Below are 22605 nucleotides of genomic sequence, written 5' to 3'. Positions count from 1 at the left end.
TCTGCCTACTTCCAACAAATATTATAACATAAACTTCTTATTCTGCCTTTTTATTCCCAGTTCTCCCCGATCCCCTCTTCGGCCCTCTCTCTCTCTCCCTCAGATGTTGGCCCCAATTTCTTGAATTGGAGGACAAGACATTCTTAGAATGCACAAGGCTTGCTTCAAGAGGGTGTCTGGGTTTGAGGTCATGCAGGAGGACTAATTTTAGATTCATGCACATCATATCTTATAAATTACCTATGAGGCATTTTTAAATATTGCAGACATTTAAAAAGATGAAACCAATTAAATTTTTATAATGGGAAGAGAGTGGGAGAGAAAAATAAGAGATGCAAAGGTTAGAGGAGGAAGTCAACTGCAGAAAATACAGAATTTCGCTGGGTTCCAGTGTTAAAGTTTTGTCCTTTGTTTTTGTAACAGTGTTTTACTTAACCTGTGTCAAGGTGAAAAATGCTTTAGAGGCATATTCACCGAAGCTGAAAGCAGAGAATGTACACTAGGAATAACATGTTTTAAAATTATCAGCATCACTGTCATCATTTTCTGTCTGTTTTTAATAGTCATGCTTATTTATATCCCAATTAAGAGTTGTCTCTAAGAAGCATGACGTTCTTCATAGTAAATTTTAGTCAGTTGGGTGTGTACAGTTGTTGTCATTTCTTTATTTTAATGCTCTTATGCTTCACCTCCCCATATCTAATCTGCACATACTAGATGGTGAAGACAGAAGTGGAGACAAATCCACTACCTCTGTCCTCTCACAGGAGAATTTGGAGGAAAAAAGTGACTATCATTGATCATAGCATCTTTCCTGTCAGCCTTGCATGGGCACACACACACACACCCAACACCTTCCACCTCTCAAATTGTACTTCTCATCGTCTCCCAAACACAAATGAGAATTCCTGTTCCTGTTGCTTTGCTTAACGCATCATTATTCACTGCGTAGAATGCCACCTTCTCTTTTCTGCTAAAGAGGTAGCATTGGCTGGTAGAGAGCCAGGAAGCTTTCTACTAAGAGAGAACTGATTAAAATCTTAGATCTACCAGTCACTTACTATTTGACCATAGGCAAGTTGTTTGATTTCACTGAGACTCAGTTTCCTTATCTTTAAAATAAAAGTTAATATTTCACAAGGCATTTTTGAGGGTAAGTAGGAGAAAACCTACAAAACATTCAACTGATATTGGCTCTCCTTGTATTTCCCCCCTTAAGTCCTATCTATTCTTCAAAATTCAAGTTCTGCCTGCTCCAAGTCTATTCTCTGAAGCACTTATGTTGCACACCATGCTGCCTCATTATTGTTCGTTGTCTTCTATTTACTGTGTTCCCAAGTTGCTTGCAAGTTTCTGGAAAGCTAAAGCTCCTCTGAAACAAAAAAATTGGTTTCTGACATGACCTTGTTAAATATGGTAGCCTCAAATGTGTGATAGTGTAGAGTTGGAAAATGGAAGAGACTCCTTAAGCATGCAGACCCTTTACTCCAAACTCAGTAGGTTGGGAAAGGTTTTGAGTCCATTATGCTTTTTTGGCACAACAGAAACGGCGTGAGAGGTGCTTTCCTAAATTATGGAATCTAAAAGGGAGTCTTCAAATCCAGAAAGAGACTGTACTTCCATTGCTGCAGAGAGAGCTTAATTGGATACATACATCTCTTTGAGACAGTGTTCTATTAAAAATAAACCTTTAGAAAAAGAAAAGCAAACCTTTAGAGTATGTTTGAATGTTCTGGTAAAGGAGGGAAGTTACTTAGATACTCTTACCCAAAGACTTGTCCTGTGAGAAGAAAGTTGCAGGCTTCCACTGAACATATATCTTTAGGGACAGTGCCCATCAAACATAAGAGAGGAAGTGGAGTCCTATTCAGATTGCCTGATCACTGCCACATCAGACACAACAACCTCGTAATAGATTCCCTAGAGAATGACCATCAGGCAGAGCAGGATGGTTGCTCTTTATCCGTATAAACACACAGTCCCTAATAGGGTCAGAGCTCTTCAACTTACTGGCAAAATTGTAGTAAGAAGTCAGACTCACTATACATTTCAGACAGTATCAGAGAGTGCTACGATTGCATTCAAGATGTGACATTTTACACTAAAGTAAGTCTTTACACGACCAGAATTTGTTTTCCAAAAGAAAAATCAGCATCTTTGTGATATTACAGTCTTGAACATGGATTCTCTGCCACCACCATCCCTCTTTAAGTCCTTGGTTTTTAATTTATAATCTGTTGCCTTTTGATATATCTTTCATTTTAAGCTGTAATGCAGGAACGGTATTATTTCTGTGCTATAGTTCATCTACCTCCAGACTTATCCGGGTACTAATCTGTCATTTCTCACCTTTGAAAAGCAAATAGAAGGAAAACTACTTTTTTGTGATGTTTTTGACTTTCAAAGAAATGTTTCTAAGTTATTCACTATAAATGGAATGAGATCTTTGGGATGTGATCTTTGTTGTCATAACTTTTTATCCCCCAAATACTTGGTTCTTACAATAGCCTTGCAGGTGAAACGATCTTGAGTCGCAATCATGATCTGGCTCAGGGTGCCAGCTCACGGATTTTTGTGTGTTCTGCTGGAGAAGAACTGACACTATCATCTTTTTGTTCTTCCTGATACTTGAAGACCTTGAGCCATGAGACTACCTAAGAGAGATGTTTCTAATGTGCTGTCTTTGTGTCTCTTGTCATTGAGGTAATTGTCATGAGAAAACCCTGGACAACAGCCATGACAAACAGAAATATTTTGACAACTCACAGTCACTGGATGCTGCTGAAGAAGAGCCCTCTGAGACAGGAACAGAGGAGGACCCTGTACTCTCTGTTGAGAATTCAGGGAGGGACTCAGATGCCCTTAGACTTGAAAGTAAGTTGATTTGACCTGAGCTGTGCTTCTGGAATAAAATCAACTCTCAAGCTTCGAGTTTAGGCTTTTCTCTACTCTCAGTAGTTTCCTTCTTTTAACTCATTATATTGTAGAATTATGAGGTGACCCACAGGTGGTGAGGTAGAGGTTTTTATCATGTAAAAAAAGCTCTTCATACTTCTTTTTCCTTCCACCTCAGTGTTGTCTTTTGCTAGAACAAACTTGCTTCATTTATATACCAGTCTTTCTTCTTAATATCAGTAGTCTACTGAGTAAGTCATTGAAAAAAAGCAAGATCACTTGTATTTACACTAACCCAATAACATTTAAAGATTTGGAATAATAGACATACCAGGGCCTCTCCTAAAATTCTGTGGCCACATTTTGAGCTATGCTATACTGAACAGTTCTTAACATTATCGGTCAATGCGTAATTGCCAAATTGAATGACTTTTTAGTACTCATCCTGCTTAACCACTTTGCTGCATTTGGATCTATGCACAGCTCCCCACTCCTTGAAACTCTCTTCCTTTTCCTCTTGGCTTCTGGGATATCAGTTGCTCTTGGCTCCCTTCCTGTCCTCAGGACATCTGCAATTTCTTTCACTTATTTCACTTAATTTCTTTACCCCTTATTTGTTAGGTTACATACACAGGATCTCAACCTTGGCCTTTTTTTCTTATCCCTCTTCTTATCCCTCTGTGTTATCTCTTGTATCTCTTGTCTCTGGTGTCTCAGATACTTTGGAATATATCAGTGACTCCAACTCTGTATTTTCAGCTGGGACATTCTCTACAACTCTAGATCTTAGTTCCACTTTTTTAGTGGTCTCTATCTAGATGTACAATAGGCACTTCAAATTTCATATATCCAAAATTGAGCTTGTTCTCATTTTCACCCTATTTCTTGAACTGCTTCTAATTCCTATATCCCTGCTGTCTGTTAATGGCATCACAACTCACCAGTCACCACTGTATCCAAGACCTGTTGCATCTGTTTGTCTCTTCATCTATTCTTCCTGCCACTGCCTGAATTCAGACTTTTTTCATTTCTGCTTGGGCTATTGCAATAGCTTCATAATTGAGTTCCCAGTATCTAGTCCTTTACTTTAGTCTGTGTATGGAGTGTGTGTGTGTGTGTGTGTGTGTGTGTGTAGGAGAGAGATAATACATGTAAATGGTATAATATTTAAAAAGCAGAAGCAGTCCCTGTTACCAATGTATTGTGTGTCCAAAGAGTTGTTTCTAAAATAAGAGCTGATCGGGACACCTGGGTGGCTCAGTTGGTTAAGTGTCCAACTTCGGCTCAGGTCATGATCTCACAGTTCGTGAGTTTGGCCCTGCTTCGGGCTCTGTGCTGACAGCTCAGAGCCTGGAGCCTGCTTTAGATTCTGTGTCCCCCTCTCTCTCTGCCCCTCCCCACTCATGCTCTGTCTGTCTTAAAAATAAATAAAACATTTAAAAAATTAAAAAAAAAATAAGATCTGATCAGGTAAGTTGCCTGGGTTTAAATTTTTCAGTGGTTCTCTATTACCTATAGGAAGAGTCCAGGTACCATAGTGAGGGATAGGAAGCAGTTTGGTCCTTAGTTTTGTCTCCAAGATTACCATCTACTAGTATTCTACATAGCAGGATGTACAGTCCTTTTACCATTTCCCTCACATGCCATGCTTTTGAGTCTCCATGTCTGCACAGGCTGGGAATGGCCCCTGTGTATTTTTTGCTTTATATGGATGACTGTTGTGCATCTCCAAGATCCAGCTTAAACGTCACCTCTTTGGTGAAGCATTCACAAAGGTCTCCAAGCACTTAGCTGCTCCATGTGCTGTCTTGTTCCCACTTTTTTTTCAGGGCACATTTCATACAGTATGATGCTTGTGTGTCTTGTCTCCCATCAGACTATGAAATTCTTATATGTCATGTCCTATATTACTGTTATTTCTGTGTACAGTAAATATATTCAAGTAATGAGATGTGGCATTTGCCTTCCTGTGTAGGTTGGGTTAACATATTTAGCAATTACAAAATCTGTGTTTCCTTCTAAGTGGTATTATATATATATATATACATATATATATACACACATATATATACATATGTGTGTATATATATATGTATATATATGTGTGTGTGTGTGTATATATATATATATATATATACACATGTGTGTGTGTATGTATATATATATATATATATAAAGGATGTCTACAAGAAGCAAGCTCGACCTTAAAAGAGAAGTCGTGACCTTCCCCTTTGCAGGTTTAGAAAATTAGTTGCATCAGTTCTGTCAGAAATCATTGGGCTTTAAGGAAACAAATTTCTATTTACCAATTCAAAAGAGGTGGATTCTTAAACTGGGTAGTTGTTTTGTTAATTTACAAGGGAGCTACTCCTCTCTGGTGCCTGACAGCCTCATGTCTCCTTCTGGCATCAGGTACCCACATAACCAAATGGACATCATGAAGTTGCTTGATAAACTCAGAATCACCAGAAATGAAACTGAGTGATGTTAAGGGGTATTTTATTCAATTTATACAAACTGTTCCTATTCCAATATAATATAGCTCCCTAGTGACCAGAATGCTTATGACTACCAAATTAGAGTCTTTTTTCCTAGGATAATTCAGAATAAAACCCAACCAGAACCTTACTGTTTGTCTCCCCATTTTCTGGGTAGTACATTATTGCTTGAGACAGATTATAACCTAGTGCCTAAGTTTCTTTAGTCTCACGTTCCCCATGGAGTTGTCCCATCCCGTCCTGGAAAGGCAGTATGGTTGCCCTGGCTGAGATGGGAGCTTTTCCACGTCCCTTCAACATCGGGCAGACTATCTCTTAGGGTGGTTCCTTTTCAGATTGCTAATTCAATCCATAGTGTGATGATGACTCTTACTAGTTTCACTCTCAGGTACTAACTTTTCTTTGCTATATGTCTAAATTCTGGGAGTACCTTCTTCTTTTCCCTAGATACTGACAAGTCCACCGGGACTTCATTCGTGGTATGTTAGTATATTCATGCCAGCAGGCTTCTTATAATGTGGTTAGCAGAGTGAGAAAAACTCCCATTTTCTAATGCAAGTAGTGTGTTGTAATAAAAGCCAAGCATAGACGTTAAGAATTTTTGAAAATTCTGTTTTTGGAGGAAAATTTAAAGAAGTACAAATAAATTTATTATAAACATAAGTAACCATAAATGTATGAAAATGACTGCCTTTCTGTGATACTTTATAATTTACAAAATTTATGTGCTCGCTTTGGCAGTACAGATCTATAATTGGCAGACTTACGAATTATGTATTAACCATGTGAAATAAGTATTATTATCAAGCCCATCTTATAGATGAGAAAATTGAAACTCAGAGAAGGTGAGTCCCTTGCCCAAGATCATCCTCAGGTCTTCTGATCCCATACATTTGCCTGTGGGTCTCAGAAATCGGGGGTTGATGCATTAGAACTTATTTTTCAGTTGGTGAGGTCATTTTTAAAGAAAACTAGCATGTGCTGTCACCATTATTTTATAGAATAAAATTTTAATGTCAAAAAGTAACAAAGACGATCTCAGAATAAAGGTCAGTCTTTTTCAAAAATGGACAGTTGGCAACCTTACAACAAAAACTTGTGTCTGGATGGATGTGTGTGTGTGTGTGTGCGTGTGTGTTATAACTCTATGTACGTACCCTTTTTCTGTTTCTCATTTTACTAAGGATTGGTACAAACTGTGTCACTGATTAACATTTGGAAACCACTGCTTTAATACTTCATCATCTAGTACAAAATTCCTCCCCGTAAACCTTAGCTGTAGAAGGAAGAACATAGGTTTTGTAGTTGGAAATAATGCTACCATGTCCTTGCTCCACCACCAACTAGTTGATAAATCTTGGGCAAGTTACTTATCTTTCTGAGCTTCTCTTACCTCTTTAATTTAAAACTAAACAAAAAAATGCCTCAAGTGATTAGTATTTAAATGAAATAACAGGGAAACATTTATTTTAGAGCCCGGTACACAGTTGGAAGTCAGTAAATGTTCACTTCTGTACACATAGGTATGACTCTATTGCATCTGTTAGAGGCTGCTTGTGAGCCACAGTCCTCACAAGTACATATACACAGTATCTGCTCAGAAAACATCTGTGCAGTTAAAGGGAGCCCTGGCATTTGCACAAGAGTTGTTCCAGGAAAGATTATATGCTTTTCTGAGTTATCCTCTTGAAATTCCTAGTTTTCTCTTGCTATACTGACCCCGTTCAAAGAAGGAAGAACATCATTGGTGCAAATCAAAACTGATGACTTGGTGTCGTCTTCTCAGAAGTGAATCATTTTCTTACCTACCAAGTCTGAGTGATTTCATTTAAACCTTTTGTGCTTTGTGATTACTGGCTTTAAGTATTACGCCATTGTTTATGCATTAAATCTTAAGGTAGTCTGCAGCTTTACACTGTGACTTCAGAAGCAGATCACTGCCTTTTTTTTTTTAAGTTTATTCATTTATTTTGAGAGAGATTGAGAGAGAGAGTATGAGCAGGGGAGGGGCAGTGAGAGAGGGGGAGAGAGAATCCCAAGCCGGCTCTGTGCTGTCGGCATAGAGCTGGACGCAGGGCTCAATCTCATGAACCCAGAGATCATGACCTGAGCCGAAATCAAGAGTCAGATGCTCAACCAGCTGAGCCACCCAGGCACCCCCAGATCACTGCCTTTTAAGGAAAATTCTAGAACTCAAGACAGAATTGCCCAAGGTCTTATGGTGGTGGAGTCCTTATTTAAAAACAAATGTGTCTAATTCCACAGTATACTCTTCTTATTTTGTGAAACAGAGGGATGTATTTCTCTCTGGTATCATTTTCAAAGGTAGAATGTGCCCTGGGTGGCTTCAGAAACCACAGTCTAGTACTCCAGCCTGTTGGTATTAATCATGCAAGATTTCTAGAAGAGATGTTTTGAGTCAGATTTTGATGGAGGGACTTTTTTGTTGCTGGTCATCTCTTTGAATGTGTGATCTTTACCTCTGTGTACTGTCAATCTGTTCTGTTTTGAATGTAGAACTCACCTTTTCATCCTCTGCTCCCTAAAACTCTTCTTGAAATGAATCTCCCTTCCAAGATTATTAATACTGTTTCTCACCCAGTACAGTCACTTTCTTTTACTCCTCTTCTGATGTCCCACTCCCTCTCAATGATTCATTGTGGGGCTTCAGCTTCTGCTGCAGTCAAAGGGAGCTCAGTCTCCCCTTGGCAGCCCATTCCATTTTCTGGTTGTTCGAAAGTCTTTCCTAATATTGAGCTAAAATGTGGTTTCTCATCTCTGGTCCTGAAGCTCACAAAGTCAGTCTTGTGTCTCATCAATATCACATTTAAAGATGATTCTTTTCCTACCTACCCTGCCCCTCCATGTTTTTGTTTCCTTCAGCTAAATGTCCTCATTTCCTTGAACAGCTCCTGTTAGGCCTTTTAGTACCTTACCACTCTCAAAGTAATCTCTCCAAAATTAAAAAAAAAAATCTTTCTAGCAAAATATTTTTCAAGCTTGATTTTTTTGTGTGCAGTATATCAGCTACTGTTCCTTCGATGGGATCACCTTTGGTTTCTTTAGTCTTCCATTTAATATGATTTTGGGTACTCTCACCAAGTCGCTTTTCTGTGAATGTGCTCTGCTTTGAAAATCTCTTAAACTGAGGCGCTCACACTTAACCCTGAATCTCCAGGTGTATCTGGAACATTGCAAGATTATGCTGGACTTCTTTTTCTTCTCCTTCCACCTCCTTTTCCTCTTTCTCCTCTTCCTCTTCTTCCTCCCCCTCCTCTTTCCCTCCGTCTCCCCTCCCCCCCCCCCACTTCTCTTTCTTTTTCTTTTTATCAGATTTTTTTTTCCTTTTAAATTCAGGACTACATATGCTTCTCTCCATCTCTGAACACTTCTGCTAGTCCCTGTGATTCTTAACAGATTACCTGACATGGCTCAAACTCAACTCTAAATTTTCCTAATATTCTGAGATAGGATTTCTCAAGTGAGAAAACATGAACTCATCTGAGCCTCACTGTGGGTGCTTGCAGTCTCTTCACTTGATAATATTTATTCTCCTTTTTCCAATATGAAAATGGTACATGTTAACGAAGGTAAAGAAAATAATAAAGATATTGATCTCAGTTTCTCTGTTTTCAGTTTATAACATACCATCTGTCCCATAAGCAGAAATCCTAATATTTACTTTTTATTCTTACTTTCAAGTATAATTTAAAACGTTCTGAGATCCCACTATAGTCCGGACCTCTCTCCAGACCTGCATTCTGTATTTCCAGCTGCTTAGTAGACAATGCCTGGAGCTATGCTCCTCCATCCATTCTAACCTAGACCATAAGCTACATGAGATGTTATATTCCGAGCTCTCAGCACATTTTTGGACACAAGCAACAAATGCTTAAATGAATTTATTAGTAAGTGTCTGAAATCCCAACATGTTGTATCCTGTTGCCCTTTCCTAATTCCGTAGTCTTTGTAAACAGCATTGTTTACATTTTCACAGATTCTAAAACTTCATATAGTAGGAGCGCCTGGGTGGCTCAGTCGGTTGAGAGTCAGACTATTGGTTTTTGGCTCAGGTCATGATCTTGCAGATTCGTGAGATAGAGCCTTGTGTCGGGCTTTGCACCAACAACATGGAACCTGCTTGGGATTCTCTCTCTCCCTTTCTCTCGCACCCCTCCCCCCACCCGCTTATGCTCTCTCTCTCTCAAAATAAATAAGTAATAATTTTTTTTAGAAACTTCACATAGTAAAAAAATATCATTATTTCACATTAGGCTTTGAAATCCTGAAATCATCTTTGAACTTACGCTATTCTTTGTTATGATATCCATTTAACCACCAAATTCCATTTTTCTCCACTGAAATATCACATACCTCTTTCCCCTCCCTTTTTAAATTTTCCCTTTTACAGGGGTATCTACGTGGCTTAGTCTGTTAAGTGTCTGACTTAGGCTCAGGTTATGATCTCACGGTTTATGAGTTCAAGTCCTGCATCAGGCTCTGTGCTGACAGGTCAGAGCCTGGAGCCTGCTTCAGGTTCTGTGTCTGTCTGTCTGTCTGTCTGTCTCTCTGAAAAAATAAACATTGAAAAAAATTGTCTTAATTCCCCTTTTACAAACCTCACCCTAAGCCCGTTTCCCTTTAAATAACTTTATATATAGATTGTTGAAATACCTTTCTAATTGGTCTCTTTGTCCTCTGTCTTCCTTCTCCACCCCCAGTCATGCCAAGTGATTTACCACTCTAACCTTCACAAACACTGTGGCTCTCATCTTGTTATTCTTCTGCTAGACAAACAAGAGGCTCCCTTTACGCTTAGTCTTGCTCCTGACTTTCCCAGATATCCTCAGTATTCACCTACCTTCCCTAAGTATCTTGTTTGCTGAGATCATCTGTATACATTCTTTGTTCTAATTCTTGTGAAAGTAGTAATGCCTTCACATACGTTCTTCCTTACACCTGCAGTATTTGTACATATGGGTGTGAGAGTATATATATTCATATGCTCCTCCCTCTGGGGAGTGCCCTCCCCGGGCCTCTGTCTGTCTAAATCCTGCCTCACTAGCCTGCCTTCCTCTAAGAAGCATGTTGTGACCGCACTCAATTATGCTTTTCCTCTGGAAAAAAAATATTTAAATGTAATTGCTCTCTGATTGTTTAATGTATATAGTTTTGTGTCTCCAAATTGATTATACAGTTGATCCTTGAACAACACGGCTTTGAACTGCATACATCCACTTACACACAGATTTTCTTTTCAGTAAATACAATATAGTACTGTAAATGTATTTTTTCCCTTATTATGTTCTTAATAACATTTTTAACTTACTTTATTATAAGAATATAGTATGTGACACCCATAACATACAAAATACATGTTAATCAACTGTTTATGTTATCAGTAAGGCTTCCTTCCGGTCAGCAGTAGACTATTTGTAGTTAAGTTTTTGGAGAGTCAAAAGTTATGTGTGGATTTTCGACTGTGCAGGGGTCAGCACTCCTAATCCCCATGTTGTTCAACTGTATTTAATACCTCAGAGTCAGATTCTCTATCTCATAGCATGGAAATAGGCACATAGTAAGCTCTAAATAAATAAAGATTGATTTATTGTTTAAAACTCATAGCACATTTTGATCTCCCCATTCCTCACCTTTATTTAGCACTGTTCTTTAGGAATTGCTACTACCCCAACCCCTGCAGCCTTTGAAAAGGATTAATGGCTGCCAGCAGGGAAAGCCTGCAGCAAGTTCCATAGTCTCTCTTGACTGGAATACTGATCTCCATCAATGAAAGGCCCTTTCTCTAAGAACTTTTTAATAATGATAGATATTACCGTATGGTATGGGCATAGGGGAGCATTAGCCTTTGGACCTGGGCTTGCAGAGCTCTTTGCAACTGAACAAGTTCATTTATTTAGAATGCTTTCTAAATAGCAGTAGTGGAAATAATGGAAATGGAAATAAGGCTTCCAAACACAGCATCCCTATGCAGCTCTAACTATACACTGGGGAATTAGTTACCTGCAGTCTACCTTTGGCCAGAAGCCACTTTTCTTTAAGCCCATACTCTTGGCTGCAGCCAGATCTATCAAAAACCCTTTCCTGTCTCAGGACCAGGTACAAGGAATCCCATGATAGCCATAGGAGAAGGAAGGAGAGGAAGCTAAAATAACATGAGGAATACTTAGAATTCTGTTGCTACAAGTCAGACGGCAGGCCATTCTTCTAATTAAGTTGCTTTTTAGGGTCCCTACAATAGCCCTGTCCAACTGCTTTTCTGAGTTAGCTACTGAGAAATTTGTAAATCATATAGTATGCCAGACTCTGTTAGAGACATGGCGCCTGCTTTTAACCCATGACAAGGTAAACCTTAGACTTTAAAAAGTCTTTAATTGCCAGCAGGACAAGACAAAAGTAGGAGCAGCAGATCCTCAAGAACCTCACAAACCAAATTATTCCTGAATTCCATTCGTTCATCCTACAACCGCACCTATTAAGTGTCAGGTACAATGTTGGACATTCAGGATATAGTAGCAAACAAGATAGAAACTGAAAAGTAGAACTCTTTGTCAACCCTACATTTATACTACTTGCTACATAATTTAGACAAGTTACCAACCATTTTTATCTAAATATCCCAAAGAAAATGCTTTTACAAACCCCTATTTTACTTCATGCTTTTTTCAGAACTTCATTAATAATAATGATAATAATAAGCAATAAAAACCAGCAGATTGGTTCAAAAAACCTAAAAGACACTTACCTGAAAGGAGAGCAGTATATTTCCAAGTCACTTGTTAAATGGAGAAGCGGTAAACTTTTTCAAGAAAGAATAACAGATTTCTAGTGGGATTCCCAGCCTGACAACAGACCTTCCTACTTTCCGGAATAGAAAGTGGGATGGAAGATAGAGATGCCACCAGAGTCAAGGTTGACACTGCAGACCTCATGTGAGTAGGGCTCAAAGCTTTACATTGCTTTTAGCCTTGTGGTCAGACATCTTTCTCACCCCATGCCTCGTCAGAGACTAATACTATACATTTCTCATGTGGGTTACTCACTATGGGTATAGGTCTGGTCAATATGGATATGAGATTCCTGTCCTTGGCCTTATTAATACCATGTTCTAAATCACTGAACAAGCCAGAATTACCACCTAAGGTTATTGGGATAACTTAACCAGAATAACATAGACTGGCATTTTGTAAGCAATCAACCCCAAGCTCTCAGGTCATCCGGTGACCTTACGAAAGGAGGCATTCCGTTTTATTTGTTTTTGTACCCTATCTATTTCCAGAAAGGAATGGAAATGGCTTTCATGGAGCACACAATATAAGAGTCAGCCATCAATTCAAAATAACAAAAGTTAAATACTAAGGTTTATTTATTTTTTTACAAAAGGAAAGCATTATGTTAAGAAACTCAGATGAATTTTTGCCCTGAGCTTTCTAATTATCTAGGTACAGAGGGGAACCTATAGGGTTGTGTAACCTTTAATGTAGAACAGTGGACACACTGACTTCTCAGGAGAGAGAAGTTTTCTAGGCCATTGCACTGGGGAGCATCCATGGAAGTCTTTACGTAAGAAACTTGAGCAACATAACAAATAATGTCTTGATAACCATTTTACAAAAAAAAAAAAAAAAAAAAAAAAAAAAAAATTCACAAGTTTTTTAAAAAAAAAAAAAAAAAAAAAAAAAAAAAAAAATTACACTAGTTTATTATTATTTCTTATACATAGCCATTAGTGAAAATGGGACTCTGAAATGTGGAATTAGGATAATTTCCCATTAAATCATCATTCAGTTAAGGCAATTAGACTGTATGGCCTGGATATACGTCTATGATATTTCATATGCTATTTGAATAAAGCTTCAATAATCCCACCTATTCAATAAATAACATCATAACAAACTTCATCTTTGCCATCTGTGTCTTATATCTAAAGCAAGTTGGTCTTTTTTTTTTTTAAATACGTATATAAAATAGCCATCCTCATGCTCACTAGTGACATATTCTATGCCTCTCGGGCATCTTGCTGCTGCTGTTGTTTTCATCCAGCCTTTTGACAAAGCTACACAACAAAGATGGTGTTTTATTATGAATTTTGAAGATGATGAATGGTATTTTTATTATGAGGGTGGGCTATAGAAGTTCCTCTAGGCAGGACCAAAACTTCTCAAAAAGCGAGGTTGGAGTCATTCAAGTACTTGAGTGAGTACTATCTAATTTTTAATAACATGTGGGCACTTGAATTTCAGGTACAGTGGTTGAGGAGAGCAATGGTTCTGATGAGATGGAGAATTCAGATGAAACAAAAATGTCTGAAGAGATACTGGCTCTGGTGGACGAATTTCAACAGGCATGGCCTCTGGAAGGCTTTGGGGGAGCACTGGAGATGAAAGGGCGGCGTCTAGACTTGCAGGGGATACGCGTACTGAAGAAGGGTCCCCAGGATGGAGTGGCCAGAAGCTCTTGCTATGGAGACTGCAGAAGTGAAGATGATGAAGCAACAGAATGGGTGAGGTTTGCCAACTCCATTCAGACCAAACTGTACCCCAGGTCTTGGTAGGGGTTTGCAAAGTGTGATGAAGCTCTTGGGGTGTGGCACTGCTTTATTCCACTCTCCAGTCAGCCTTCACACTGGCATCATGCTGCAAGAAGCATTTCACAGTACTTCTGTATTGCCAACTCTTTCAGGAGGCAGAGGGAGTGCAAGGGCGTCGAGCTGCACTCAAAGCCTGCAGACTTGGAACTGCCCAGTCAGGCATCTTAATTTTCAGTTTCCTTTATATGCCCTTCAGGGCTAAGTTATTTTGTTTATTTTACTAAACATTTTTCATTTATACCTTTAAGAATTAAACAGAAGGAGAGAATCCTCTCTAGCACAGGACTGGTTACTCTTAAAGCCACCAGTATTTGATAATTGGTCTAATTTGTCCCCAACATGTTTCCATTTTCCAGATCACATTCCAGGTCAAACGTGTAAAGAAACCCAAAGGAGAGCAGAAGAAAACCCCTGGCAAAAAGGTAGAACCAAATCAAGCAGAAAATGTGCATTGTTACCAATCAAACCTGGAGATCACTGGCCCAAAGGTAGCATCTCCTGGGCCACAAGGTAAATTTGAATGTACAGTATGCCAGTTTCTTTTTTCAGATTTCACTGTGTCAGTTCTCACTGAGAATGCGTTTGTGACTTGAAGGAGATCAGATGAGAAGGTAATGGGGCTAAGTGAACAAGAAACAAGACGTTGGTATAAAAAGTTTGTTTTGACATTTACTTGATTTTTTTACCCATTGGCTATTGGGCTTATATTCTTTTTGTTTTTTATTTTTTTAATGTTTGTTTATTATTTTTGAGAGAGAGAGAGAGACAGAGACAGAGCATAAGTGGGGCAAGGGCAGAGAGAGAGGGAGATACAGAATCTGAAGCAGGCTCCAGGCTCTGAGCTGTCAGCACAGAGCCCCATGCGGGGCTTGAACTCACGGACTGCAAGATCATGACCTGACCCAAAGTCAGACGCTTAACTGACTGAGCCACCCAGGCGCCCCTGTTGGGCTTATATTCTTATCATCTTGAGCTTAAGTATCCTATTGATTCTTGATAGTCTAGTTTAATATGGGGATAATGATCACATCTATCTTACAGGGTGGTTGTGAGGACTATAGGAGTTATATGTGTAAAGTGCTATAAATGAACTGGCCACATAAGGCTCGATGAATATTTATCTAAACATTTAATCTTTTTGTGTGTCTGATATCTCTTTTAAGTATTGGATAAATGCTTTGGAGCCACTCCCAGGAAAAATGCATATACATCAAAATTTGTCATATACTTTTAGGGTTCATAATTGTCCTGAAGTGCATCTCTGAACCCCAGGTTCAGGGCCATTGCCATGGGTCCACTTGACTTTCTTTTCCAGCAATGAAATAGTGGTGATCAAATGTCCTTTTAAAAAAAATTTTTTTAAGGATATTGTCACTGTCTTAGACATCAAAAGCCAAGGTAACTTCATGAAAACATGTCTTATTTAATTTGGTGTACTTACCAACTGAAAGCAGAGGGCACATAATAAAATATAAAGAATGAGATCATGTTGGCTATATTCCAGAGTGAACTGTTACTTGTGAAAAATACTAAGGGCCCAGAAAGGACATCTTGTCATGACTGGAGTTGAAAACATGCAGTAGCTTTACTGTTTAAGGATGACAGTATGTGTGAACAAGTTACAGAAAGAAAGCAACACTTCCTCTACTAGGTCTGTCTTCTGTAACAAGAAAAGGGTGTTCAAAATGTAAAACATCATTATGGAAGTGAAAATTCCAATCAGTTATATAGTAAATGTAATGAAATCATAAAAGTAGAAAATTTAGGGAATAAAAAAGGAGGGGACACCTGGGTGGTTCACTTGGTTAAGCATCCGACTTCAGCTCAGATCACAATCTCATAGTTTCATGAGTTCAAGTCCCACGTTGGACTCTGTGCTGACAGCTCAGAGCCTGGAGCCTGCGTCAGATTATGTGTCTAACTCTCTCTCTGTCCCTTCCTCACTCTCTCTCTCTCTCACAAAAATATATTTTAAAAAATTTTTTACAAAAAATAGTAGAAAATTTAGGTGAATATATTCTTTCAGGTGTAAAAGGACTTTCTAAGGCAGAGAGAAAAAGAAAAAATAATTCTGGCACCAGAAAACACCATAAAATACAAGGGCAAAGGACTGAAACAAATTATTTTTGCAGAATATTTGTATATCTTTTACATAATATGTGATAAGCAAAGGATATCAATATCATTTAAAGGGCAATTACAAATCAGTATGAAAAATACAGCATTTCTATAAGATGTACAAATATATAGATTGTTCAAATATACACACATAAGTTGGCGAGTGAACATGTTGGAAAATGTTCATCCTCACTAGCAATCAGAGATGTGCAAACAAACAGCAGCATTCCATCTTTGTTTATCAAACTGTCTTTAAATGTGCAATACACAGACTTAATGAAATGAATTTGGGGATCATTTGACCATAGGTATCATAAAATTTAAAAATATACCAACAATTTTACTTCCAGTAATGTATCCCAGGTAAATCATCTTACAGGTGCCAAAGACAGAAGTACAAAGATTGACCTGAGTTGCTTATCATAATAAAAAATTATAAACAAGCTAAATGTTAATTGCCTAAATAAATTACAGCATGTCGATGCTATGTACTGTGCAGCCAGGATGTTTGTAATTTAGTAAGTGAACAAAAGCAGTTTATTAAATAGCATAGAGAATACTTTAATTTTTGTAAAATAGTAAATATACTATACTTTGACCACACTTGCTCACATTTCTGTATCTCTGCAATTGAGATGTATCTCACAATTGATATTTTAAATAATTGGCAGTGTTTCTCCCTTTTTTTTTTAATGTTTATTTTTGAGAGAGAGACCGTGTGCGAGTGGGGGAGGAGCAGAGAGAGAGAGGGAGGCACAGAATCCAAAGCAGGCTCCAGGCTGCAAGCTGTCAGCACAGAACCCGATGTGGGGCTTGGGCTCATGAACTGCGAGATCATGACCTGAGCCGACATTGGACGTTTAACTGACTGAGCCACCCAGGCGCCCCGTGTTTCTGTTTCTTAAACCATATAAAATAATGTACACATTACAGTGTATGACCTCATGGGTTTGATGAAAGAAGCTAAAATAAACAAGTGCATAGAAATAAGTATAAGAGAGAATAAATACACCAAAATGTTGTGAGTGATCATCTCTGGTGCTGATAGGGATATGGGTGATTTTTTTATTTTCTTCTACATGCTTTTCCATTTTCTAAATATTTTATAATAAGCCTATGTTACTTGTACAAACAAAAAACTAAAAATTTCCTGTAAAAATGAAACTTCAAAGTTCAATATGGTTGAGATGCTAGGAAAACACTTAAGCAGTTTTAAATGGATTCAAGTGTGTAGGCCCAGGTAGTACATTGAATGTACTTGCAAATGACATCATGGAACTACTTAGTGTCACTAACGTGAAAAGTTCTAAAGCTTGGAAGAGATGCCAGACATCTAGAGAGGTTCATTATCCCAGTTTCCAAATAAATACGGATTCTCCTCACTACCAAGAGATAAGCTTCATGATAAATCCTGACAGAGTTCTAAAGCAAATTATAAAACAGTTTGTGAGCCCATGGGGAAAAGTGGAGATCAATAAGGACCACTGTAGATTTACTAAGAACTAGTAAAACTAATAATGCGTAACTAATTTCGTTTCCTTTTTTTGGCGAGGGCTACTAGACTGGAAGACCAGGGAGGTGCTATAAACACAGTGTAACTAGATTTCAGCAGCACATTTAACAGAGCCTCTTAGGATATTTCTGTAAACCAGATGGAGAGATGTGGGCTCAGAGGCTCCTCATTGCCTACAGAATAAAGTCCAAACTTCTTCGTGTGGTGTACAGGACCCTGTATAAGCCAGCCTCTCTCTACCCTTCATGCTGTTATTTTTCTAAACTAACCATGCTCTTATTTTACCACTTGCCTTTGCACGTGCTGTTCCCTCTGCCTGGAATGCCTTTCTGCCATCTCAGCAGTACTAAAATATTACTCATCCATAAACTTCAGACTCACATGCCATCCATTCCTTGGTACTTGTGCACAATTAGTTGCTCTCACCTGTTGTACCCTAAGGATTTGTTTTTGTTTACCTTCCTTGCTAGACTGTGAACTCAAGGACAGGCACCTTCTGTACTATTCCCCTCTGTACCCCTGGTGTCTCAACATGGTTCCCAGTCCCTTGTGATAGATGCTCAATAAATATTTTTCAAGTGAATTTCTAAACCATAAAAGAAAAATAAGCTTTATTGTGAAATTTATGGTTTAATTATTTGTTATTCATTTAAACAGGGTTCTTTTGAAATTCTTCCAAACTATTCTTTTCTGTTTTATTTAAATCTAAAGCCCTGCCTACACCTCAAACAGTATTCCGTTGTTGGTAAATTCCTACATTATAAAAAAAGTTATATAGAACCAAAGTTCTCCTTCCTGTCCATTCATTCGATTGTAATTCCTCCAGAAGACCCCTTCCCCAACAAGACTTAGTTCTCTTCTTTTCTTGGCCGGTCAGTCTAAGTACAGATTCTGCACACACAAAGTACCTGTGAAGGGTATCCATTAACAGAGCTTTGAAAGCTCAGTATAGGGGCGCCTGGGTGGCTCAGTCAGTTAAGCGTCCGACTTTAGCTCAGGTCTTGATTTCATGGTTTGTGGGTTCAAGCCCCACATCAGGCTCTGTGCTCCAGCTCAGAGCCTGGAGCCTGCTTCAGATTCTGTGTCTCCCTCTCTCCTCCCCCGCTCGCAAGCTCCCTGTCTCTCTTTCTCTCTCTCTCAAAAATAAATAAACAAAAATAAAAAGCTCAGTATAGCTTTAAATGGCATGGTGATATCTCAGTGTGGTTTTGATTTGTATTTCCCTGATGAGGAGTGATGTTGAGCATCTTTTCATGTGTGTTGGCCATCTGGATGTCTTCTTTAGAAAAGTGTCTATTCATGTCTTCTGCCCATTTCTTCACTGGATTATTTGTTTTTTGGATGTGGAGTTTGGTGAGTTCTTTGTAGATTTTGGATACTAGCCCTTTGTCCGATATGTCGTTTGCAAATATCTTTTCCCATTCCGTTGGTTGCCTTTTAGTTTTCCTGATTGTTTCCTTTGCAGTGCAGAAGCTTTTTATCTTGATGAGGTCCCAATAGTTCATTTTTGCTTTTAATTCCCTTGCCTTTAGAGATGTGTCAAGTAAGAAATTGCTGTGGCTGAGGTCAGAGTGGTTTTTTCCTGCTTTCTCCTCTAGGGTTTTGATGGTTTCCTGTCTCACATTCAGGCCCTTCATCCATCTTGAGTTTATTTTTGTGAATGGTGTAACAAAGTGGTCTAGTTTCATTCTTCTGCATGTTGCTGTCCAGTTCTCCCAGCACCATTTGTTAAAGAGACTGTCTTTTTTCCATTGGATACTGTTTCCTGCTTTGTCAAAGATTAGTTACCCATACATTTGTGGGTCCAGTTCTGGGGTCTCTATTCCATTCCATTGGTCTATGTGTCTGTTTTTGTGCCAAGACCATACTGTCTTGATGATTACAGCTTTGTAGTAGAGGCTAAAGTTTGGGATTGTGATGCCTCCTGCTTTGGTCTTCTTCTTCAATATTACTTTGGCTATTCAGGGTCTTTTTGGTTCCATACAAATTTTAGGATTGTTTGTTCTAGCTTTGAGAAGAATGCCGGTATCACACCAGTCAGAGTGGCTAAAACGAACAAATCAGGAAACTATAGATGCTGGTGAGGATGTGGAGAAACGGGAACTCTCTTGCACTGTTGGTGGAAATGCAAACTGGTGCAGCCGCTCTGGAAAACAGTGTGGAGGTTCCTCAAAAAATTAAAAATAGAACTACCCTATGACCCAGCAATAGCACTGCTAGGAATTTACCCAAGGGATACAGGAGTGCTGATGCATAGGGGCACATGAACCCCGATGTTTATAGGAGCACTTTCAACAATAGCCAAATTATGGAAAGAGCCTAAATGTCCATCACTTGATGAATGGATAAAGAAGATGTGGTTTATATATACAATGGAATACTACTTGGCAGTGAGAAAGAGTGCAATCATGCCATTTGCAGAAATGTGGATGGGACTGGAGGGTATTATGCTAAGTGAAATAAGTCACTTTCTCACATCTGGAGAAAGTTAACAGAAGACCATGAGGAGAAAAAAAAATTATAGAGAAGGAGGGAGGCAAACCATAAGAGACCCTTAAATACTGAGAACAAACTGCGGGTTTGGGGGGTGGGGGAGAGAGGAAAGTGGGTGATGGACATTGAGGAGGGCACCTGTTGGGATGAGCACTGGGTGTTGTATAGAAACCAATTTGACAATAAATTATATTTCATAAAGAAATAATATAAATAAATAAATAAATAAATAAATAAATAGATAGATAGATAGATAGCATGGTGATTGGGAGCATACATGTTAGACTCAAGCAGACCTGGATCTGGATCCTAGCTCTGCCATCTACTAGCCTGGTCACCTTGGGCAAGTCACTTGATCTCTCTGTGCCTCCATTTTCTCATCTGAGAAATGAGGACTGAAACCTGCCTTAGCAGAATGTGGATGTAGAGCACTTAGCACAGGGCCTGAACACATAGTAAGTGCTCTGGAAATAAATGATAACTTCTCATCATCGCATTATTCTCCATCTGCTGCTGTTCTTTACAACTGTGGTTCTCTACCAAGAGTGATTTTGTCTTCCCAAGGGGCATTTGCCAGTCCCCGGAGACATTTTCATCATCACATGTTGGGGAGGGTGCTACTGGGCTTTACAGAGTAGAAGCCAGGGGTGGTGCTAAACATCCTCCAGTGCACAGGACAGCCCCCAGCAGAGCTCTGTCCAGCCTACAGTGTCAGTAGTGCCAGATGGAGAAACCCGGCTTTAGCGATAAATACTTCTCCTAAGTTGTAGTTGTCTTTATAAAATAAAATGTAGAAGAGTAAAACTGAAATTTGGTGAAATGTATTCTTAGCTCTTATCTCATGTTGATCAGTCTTAAATCCAGTGAAAGACTCGTTTATTTTTACTTCATCACCTGTCTTTGAGAACAAGACTTAACTCACTTGATCTTTATAGTCCCTTTGCCGTGCGTGACAAGATTTTCATTCTCTAAAAGAATGACTGGCACCTCCAATGACACCAGCCGGGGTGAAGTAATCACCGGGCAGAAGACACTGTGGGTTCTGTTTGGTTCTAGTTGTGTCAAGTGATGCCATGCTTTCCTTCTAGGGAAAAAGCGTGACTACCAGAGTCTGGGATGGCCCAGCCCGGACGAGTGCCTCAAACTCCGCTGGGTAGAGCTGACTGCCATCGTGAGCACCTGGCTCGCGGTTTCTTCAAAAAACATTGAGTGAGTATCTTAAACTGCTTCATCCTTCAAGGCGTTTGTGTACCGGTGAACCCACTGAGCCTCCGTTGACTACGGAGTCAGGGTTGGTGGTTCTGAGGAGCACTGTTGCTGACCACAGGCCACAGATGGACTCAGCCCATTTTGCTGAGACAGTGAACATGCCCTCTCTTCTTAGTGCCTTCATCCGTACTTTGTAAGCCCCCCAGAAGTTTTTATGACTTACTTAGGTTGAGTTGAAGACTGGATCCCTCTTTATAGAAAACCCTGTGTTCTCTCACTGACATAATGCACTTAAAGAGGGAGCCAGAGCACATCCAGATTTACAAACATCTACCAAGACACAAGCTGAACAAGGTTGCCTCTCTGATAACTGCTTTTGCCTCCTTGAATGCTCATTCTCTTTTGCTGGCCCTTTTCCTACCGCTTAAGTGTTGGAGTTCCCCAACATTTGCCTCTAAGCCTTCTTTTCTTAGAATCTCTCCTGGTCAGACTGACGTACTCACAGAACTTCTGTCACCACCAATATATTGACCGCTCTTGAATTGGAATATCCAGACCCGATTTTTCTTCACATTCCTCAATCCATAGGAATTTACCCAGTTGTCTACCTGTCCCCTCTGCCTAGATACCTCTGAGACACCACAAGCTTAAGAAAACCAAACTCATAATTTTCTTGTCCACTCTCCTTGCAAAAAACCATTGTTCTGTGTGTTTTCTGTTTCTTATTCTTAGTAAATAGCTCCAGCAGTGCTTAAGCCAGAAACCTGGGAGTCATCCTTAACCATTCCTCTCCCTTCACCCTCGGATCCAGTCTATTACCCATTCTTACCACTTTCACCTTCTGAGTATTTTTCAAAGCCATCAGCTTTTCTCTGTCTCCATTGCTGCCCCTTTAAACGAGATCACTGTCATCTCCACTTGGATTCACTCAGTAGCCTACTAGCTGGTCTTTGGGCTTTATTCACTCTTGACTCTGTTCAGCCCCTTCTCTCTACGGGAATCTGTACAGAATCCTTCCTCAAAGACAAGTCAAATAATTCTTAAAATGCTCTAGTAACTTCTTATTGCTCTTTAGCATTCTTTGCAAAGCCCTTGGTGATCTGCTGCTACATGTCTTTCCATCCTCAACTCCACCCTCCCTCTTGTCAGGCCCTTCACACATGGTGTCCCTTTGCATGTGGTGATGTTCTCACCACCTTCTTCCTGCATGATTCGTTCACACTCATCCTCCTGGCCTTGACTTAAATCTTCCTCAGGGAATCTTGCACTAA

At 39.3% G+C, this 22605-nt stretch overlaps 1 protein-coding gene across 3 annotated transcripts in view; it reads left to right on the top strand.

Annotated features, from left to right (window-relative positions):
* The window catches only part of TTC17 (tetratricopeptide repeat domain 17), a 124354-nt gene that overhangs the window by 71350 nt on the left and 30399 nt on the right, over positions 1 to 22605 (top strand). For 2 of the 3 annotated variants that reach the window (XM_049647766.1, XM_049647779.1), the window contains exons 17-20: positions 2704 to 2874; positions 13655 to 13914; positions 14358 to 14511; positions 21214 to 21334. In XM_049647766.1, coding sequence (XP_049503723.1) covers positions 2704 to 2874; positions 13655 to 13914; positions 14358 to 14511; positions 21214 to 21334 — 706 coding nt within the window. The remainder of the gene's footprint in view (positions 1 to 2703; positions 2875 to 13654; positions 13915 to 14357; positions 14512 to 21213; positions 21335 to 22605) is intronic. The other variant, XM_049647773.1, reaches the window with a different exon arrangement.

The sequence above is a fragment of the Panthera uncia genome, chromosome D1 (assembly GCF_023721935.1).
Source record: "Panthera uncia isolate 11264 chromosome D1, Puncia_PCG_1.0, whole genome shotgun sequence".
NCBI classification, from domain to species: domain Eukaryota; kingdom Metazoa; phylum Chordata; class Mammalia; order Carnivora; family Felidae; genus Panthera; species Panthera uncia.
The sequence above is the reverse complement of the archived record's forward strand: the minus strand, read 5'-3'. Positions and strand labels throughout refer to the sequence as shown.